This window comes from Meles meles, chromosome 7, assembly GCF_922984935.1.
Source record: "Meles meles chromosome 7, mMelMel3.1 paternal haplotype, whole genome shotgun sequence".
NCBI classification, from domain to species: Eukaryota; Metazoa; Chordata; class Mammalia; order Carnivora; family Mustelidae; genus Meles; species Meles meles.
Genome location: NC_060072.1, coordinates 52149729 through 52155728, shown reverse-complemented (window position 1 = coordinate 52155728; position 6000 = coordinate 52149729). Strand labels below are relative to the sequence as shown.

Genomic DNA, 6000 nt, shown 5'->3' with positions numbered 1-6000 from the left:
TGCTTAAAAGTGAAGGCGGCGGCAGCCAGAACGCTCTACCCCCTCCAGCTAAAGGCTTCATCGTGGAGTGTTCTGGCCACATCCTCCTCCTTAACGCGGATCGGATAGCGCTCCCAGGCGAAGTGGGGCCTCACCTGCCGCAGGTGTCCTTAGGGAGTCCGGAGGCGTGGCCGCACCCCCACCCCGCCCCTCCGCTCCTCCAGGCCGGGAGCTGCGGGGCCGCCGCTCGGGTCCCCGAAGCCGGGAGGTCAGGCGTCTCGGGGATTTGGGGCCCGCTGGCGCGGCACCCGGCCGAGGGCACCCCAGGCGCCTAAGAGGCCGCGCCTCCTCCCGGAACTGGCCGGCGCCGCAGGGCGGTAGGAGCGGCAGGAGCTGGGCTATCGCACGCCGCGGGTCATGGAGGTCCTTCCCGCAGGCGGGGGCCGGATGGGGCGCCCGGAGCCGGGGACAGGGCCGGAGGACGCGGCGGAGGAAGCGGTTCCCCGAGTGCCCGGAGCCCCGTGCCTGCGAGGGGCGCCGTCGGCGGAGCGGCCTCGGGGCTCCCGGGACTCCTGGGGGGCGGAGGAGGACCCGGAGTCCGGCGAGCCGCGGGACGGCCGGACCAGCCGCATGGCGTCCCTGGTGAGCGGGCTGCTCACCGAGCTGTACAGCTGCGCGGAGGAGGAGGAGGCGGTGGGCGCGGGCCGCGGGCCCAGGGGTCGCCAGCGGCGCCGCGACAGCCTGGACAGCTCGACGGAGGCTTCCGGCTCCGACGTGTTCCTGGGCGGCCGCGGCAGCGCCGGCGACTCGCGCGTGCTGCAGGAGCTGCAGGAGCTGCAGGAGCGGCCGAGCCAGCGGCACCAGAGGCAGTACCTGCGGCAGAAAGGTGAGCGCCGGGGCGGGGGGCTTCGGGGGCTGCCCGAAGCCCCGCCCGCTGCGCCCGCCCGCGCCCCAGCGCTCACCTGGGCGCACCTGGCTGAGCCGCCGGGCGCTCAGTAGGTTTGGGGCGTCTCCTCTGACCTGCCTCTAGTGCCCGCAGTGTCACCAGCTCAAGACCAAACTTGGTTCTTACTGCCCCTCGACCCCCATTCCCTCTCGAGTTGTCCAGTGGAACCTTAGCGCCGGGTCATGTGTTCGTGGAGGCCCAAAGGGAGAGGCAGTCCAGCTGTTAGGACAGGTCTGGAGTTTCTGATACGTGTACCAGAAGTTACCTAGAGGGCGCCGGGAGAAGAGAGGAGACTCCTGCGGCTGATTTTTTCCCCCCCTTTCCCTAATCCGCCCTCCCCTGGCTACAGCACTAGGATAGTGTTTCACTAGTGAGGCGGAATAACTCGATAATGCAGTTTCTAAGCAGAGCGGGCGAATTCCATTTCTGCCAGCCTTTCAGGAAGCTCACTAGGCGGATTTCCCCCCCTTCAGTGGAGGATTACTGGAGGGCCCCACTGTGTCGGCACTATCACAAGATTCGACTGCTGGTACCTTCGGTTGGAAAGGTCGACCTGAAAATGGCCTTCCTTTTGGTGGGTAGAGGCTAATTTGGTATTTCTTTTGTTATCAGACTCTGAGGCTCACGGCCTGATTGAGATTTCTGTTCTTAATAGTTTGCGTTTCAGGCACTAACACAGTTATTACATTGTCTTTTTTATAGGTATATCAAGACTTCAATTTATAGAATGAAGTGGGATGTGGAAAACAGATGCAAAGTCACCATAACATTTCTTGAATTAATGTCCTTGTGCTAAATTACCAGAAGAGGGAGGAAGGAGAGGATACTGTAGAATGGCCTCCTGTCTCCTGATTGTAGTTGGGGGTGGGGGAAACACACAGCAGAAAAGGAATAAATCTGTCTGCTTTCTCAAATCTATGTAAACAGCTTTCAACTTTCTCTTGGCTTCCTAGCTTTTTTTTTTTTTCTTTCCCATCTGATTGTTACAAATGGCTTCCACCTTCCTCCCTCTGCCTGGGACTTTGCCTGGAATAGTGCCATTTTATTTGATACAGTTATTTGGCTGTTCTGAGTGTCTGTTTATGCCAAGAGTTCCGCAGGGCAGTAGTTCTTTTAGAATCCAACAAAGTCAATTTTGAAGAATTATGATTTGGCTTTCTGTTTTTACAAGGCTGTTTGCTTTTCATTACTGAGCAAATTCTGGGGATTGGTAATTTCCTTTTGGAAGAGGAAATTTGGCAAACTAAATTATGAAGAAGAGGTAACAGTACAGCTTTGCACGTGGATTTCAAACCAGTGACCACTCTATTAATTCATAAGACCTCTAGGAGTCTGTTTTTTTCCCCAAGTCTCCAGTCTTCTTGCCTGGTTAGTTGCCGGCTAACCTTTTCTTTCCTTTAAATCAACCCTATTAGGATGAACAAAAGTGCCATATTCTAATAGTCTTACACACAGACACCCATTTATTGATGAACATCATTAGAATACTAAGAATAAAGAGACGTGAAAACAGCTGCCTATATAAATAATTTTATAGTTTATTAGATTACTTGATATATTTTCAGGGTCGAAAAGTGTCCCTGCTAACACAGTGCTCAGTAAGAATTTCATATAATGCAAATAAATAACCGGTGTGTTAATTCACTCTTCTGTTAGGAATTTTGCTGTAGCACTGATCTAAAGATATTTAACATGTGTGGGCCCTTCATTTATGTGAGGTGTGATGATTTCTCAGGAAATCTTGGCTCTCTTCTCAGCATTTTTATAAAGGTGGTGAACTTTGAGGTCAGAATGCTGGAATTGATATCCTGCCACTGTTCATTACTAGCTGTGTGACCTTGGACAAAATTTTTAACTTTTCTGTGTCTCATTTTCCTCACTTACAGGTGGGGATAATAATAACACCTAACCTGAGAGAAGGCTGTGGTGATAATTACATAAGTTAATGTGTGTAAAATACTCAACAAATGTTAGATACTATTTTTATTATTATCGTATATACCAGAATGTCTTAGAGAGGAGGTCGTCCATTGCTTGTTAGTTGGTGGTCTTACTTTTACTCATTTATTTAACACTCATTTAACAGCAAAAGTGTCTGATGTGGTAGAACATACAAAGATAAAGGAGAGCTTCCTTCTGTCTTCAGGATGCTTATGTATTAGCAGATATTGCTGTAGAAGACATTTCTAAACTCAACTCTGGGGATTTTTTCCTACTTTGGACAATACATGTAATTCAGAGAGTCACAGAGCTGTAGGTACCTTAAGAGTCACTAAAAATGATCGTTTGTTGGAAGAAATCTATAATGTAAATTCAAGATGATGATATTCCTACCCTTTTTCTTTCTGGAAGGAAAAATTTTAAACATTGATAGACTCTTTGTTCTATGGAAAGAATCTAGGAACTTGACCTAAGAGCCCTCTGGTCTCTTGTAGCTTGTTTCCATTTTAATTGTCCTTAGAGCACAAATAATATTTAACCTAAATATGCTCTTACTTCCCACTAGATACCACCATGTTAAACTCAAGGTAAGAGAAATAACCAGCCTTTGTTCTCTTCCCTTATTCTTATTTTAGTGTTATTTATATTGATATTTATAAAGACTATTCACATTAGTCTCTCAGAATAATCTTGTATGCTAAGCAGAATGTGAGACTCGAGTACTACCTTGCTTAAGATCAAAAAGGTAGTTGCTTGATCCAAAGGGAGTTCTTTTTAAGGTCAAATGCATTTTCCATGTTGTAGTCAAATAGGACTGCTGTTAAAGGACACCCTTGTACTTCTGTTATGCAGACCCCCAAAGTTCATTTTCTTTGACCTCTAAAATTTAATTTATTTTTACTTTTGAACACTTCCTTTGTTCTCTTCTGGTCCTCACTAGTTTCTCCAAATCCCTTTAAAAATGAATGGATCCAAATCTCAATGAGAGCCTAGCTAATGCCAAGCTGAGTGGAAGCTTCTTGCCTGACTGGCAGTCACACTGTAGTGACTAATGATAATATCAAGTGACAAACAGCGGCGTCTGGGTGGCTCAGTCAATTAAGCATCTGCCTTTGGCTCAGGTCCTGATCCCAGGGTCCTGGGATCTAGCCCTGTGTCAGGCTCCCTGCTGAGCAGGGATCCTGCTTCTCCCTCTGCCCCTACCCCCACTTGTGCTCTCTTTGTCTGTCTCTCTATCAAATAAATAAGAAGTTCTTTAAAAGAAAAAGTGTGACAAACAGAACTTCCCACTGGTAATGATTATTCATATAAAGATTGTCAATAGTTCTGATCCCCAAATCTTTTTTCACTTGTGGAGAGACAGCTTTTGTTAATATTAATTTTATGAATGTGGAATTATCCTTACTTTATCTATGGAAAGGAAATGTATTTTCTCTCATATTTGAAAAATTGCTGAGTTTCTAATATATTGTACCTAATAGTCATGCTATTGGAAGATTGTATATTTAAAACAAAACCAATATTGCTATATTCATCTACATTAAAAAAATGTGGTTCTATTATTTACTTTTTTAACTGATCATGTACAATCATGTGAGTACTTTTAAAATTATTTGTTATCAGCTATTAGGTTAATCATTGATGTGACAGACCCAAAAGGATTCCTTTTTTTTTTTTTTAAGATTTTATTTATTTATTTGATAGACAGAGATCACAAGTGAGCAGAGAGGCAGGCAGAGAGAGAGGCGGAAGCAGGCTCCCTGCTGAGCAGAGGGCCTGATGCAGGGCTTGATCCCAGGACCCTGGGACCATGACCTGAGCGGAAAACAGAGGCTTTAACCCACTGAGCCACCCAGGCACCCCCGAAAAGGATTCTTATAAGCGTACCATCTGAGCTAAACTTTAATGATACAAAATATACATGCCAATGTTCAGGCAAGGAAAGGTAAACCAGAGCTAAATATGACAAGAGTCTTTGCTTACATGTTGCAAGTAGCCTCAGGGATAAAATTTACCTTACAGTATTTGTTTCAGTGACAGAGCAGGAAATGAGTGAGTGACTTATTTGATCAGAATATCTCAGCTGGGTGCACCTGCGTAGCTCAGTGGGTTAATTGTATGCTTTTGGCTCAGGCTGTGATCTCAGGGTGGTGGGATTGAGCCCCTCATTGAGCTCCCTCCTAAGAGAGTGGGGGAAGTCTGCTTCTTCCTCGCCCTCTGCCCCTCCTCCCCCGCCCCGCCCCACTGCTACTCCTGCTTTCTCTCTCTCTCAAATAAAATCTGAAAAAAACAAATAAAAAGAATATCTCAGCTGAATATATACATGTAATCCTCAATGAGAACCCAGAATTACCTGGTTTAAATGAGTGTTCTAGGTGTTTATCCTATGACTAGCATTACATTGGAATTTGTGTCCCTCTCTGGGTATTTATTTTCTTTTCCTTTTTCTCTTTCTTTTTCTTTACTGATAGACACTAATGAACTGAAGACAATCCTTCGAGAGCTAAAGTACAGAATTGGCATTCAGTCGGCAAAGTTACTTCGGCAGCTGAAGCAAAAAGACAGACTTCTGCACAAAGTGCAGAGAAACTGCGACATTGTGACTGCATGCTTGCAGGCTGTGTCCCAGAAACGAAGTAAGTGTGGGAGTGCGGGTCAGCCCTTTTGCCACATGTGTTGGGAATGTTAGTGGAGTTGAGCAGTGGTCGTGTTTTTGGCTGTATTGCAAAGCTTTAAATGGAAGCCTATGGCATCGCAACTAAGAACTATGAACAGTTCAGTTTCCTAGTTTTTCAGTTGCAATGTATAGTACATGTCTGATGTTACAAACTTAGTTTTACTATTTTGGGTTTGAAGTAGTACTTCATTTTGACAATAGTTTTTACCTGATGCTGAATAATGACTGAAATATTTATTTTTAGAATTGCATCAAATAGACACAATCTAAAAGACATATCTTTGTTCTCTTACACTTTGTCACTCTAATAAGTACATTAAAAATTGACTTAAGAGAAGGACACTTTTGTAACAGGATCTTACAACTTGCTTTGAAATCTTAAAAGGACAAAATATTTTAACAAATCAAATCCGTCTTATGGGTCATCTATTCATAGCTAAGAACTACGTGGTTTGTT

General features: G+C 45.4%; 1 protein-coding gene across 3 annotated transcripts in view; it reads left to right on the top strand.

Moving 5' to 3' along the window:
• Positions 1 to 221: 221 nt before the first annotated feature.
• The window catches only part of TBC1D30 (TBC1 domain family member 30), an 81488-nt gene continuing 75709 nt past the window's right edge, over positions 222 to 6000 (top strand). For all 3 annotated transcript variants that reach the window (XM_046013070.1, XM_046013069.1, XM_046013068.1), the window contains exons 1-2: positions 222 to 865; positions 5338 to 5502. In XM_046013070.1, coding sequence (XP_045869026.1) covers positions 397 to 865; positions 5338 to 5502 — 634 coding nt within the window. In that variant the 5' untranslated portion in view covers positions 222 to 396. The remainder of the gene's footprint in view (positions 866 to 5337; positions 5503 to 6000) is intronic.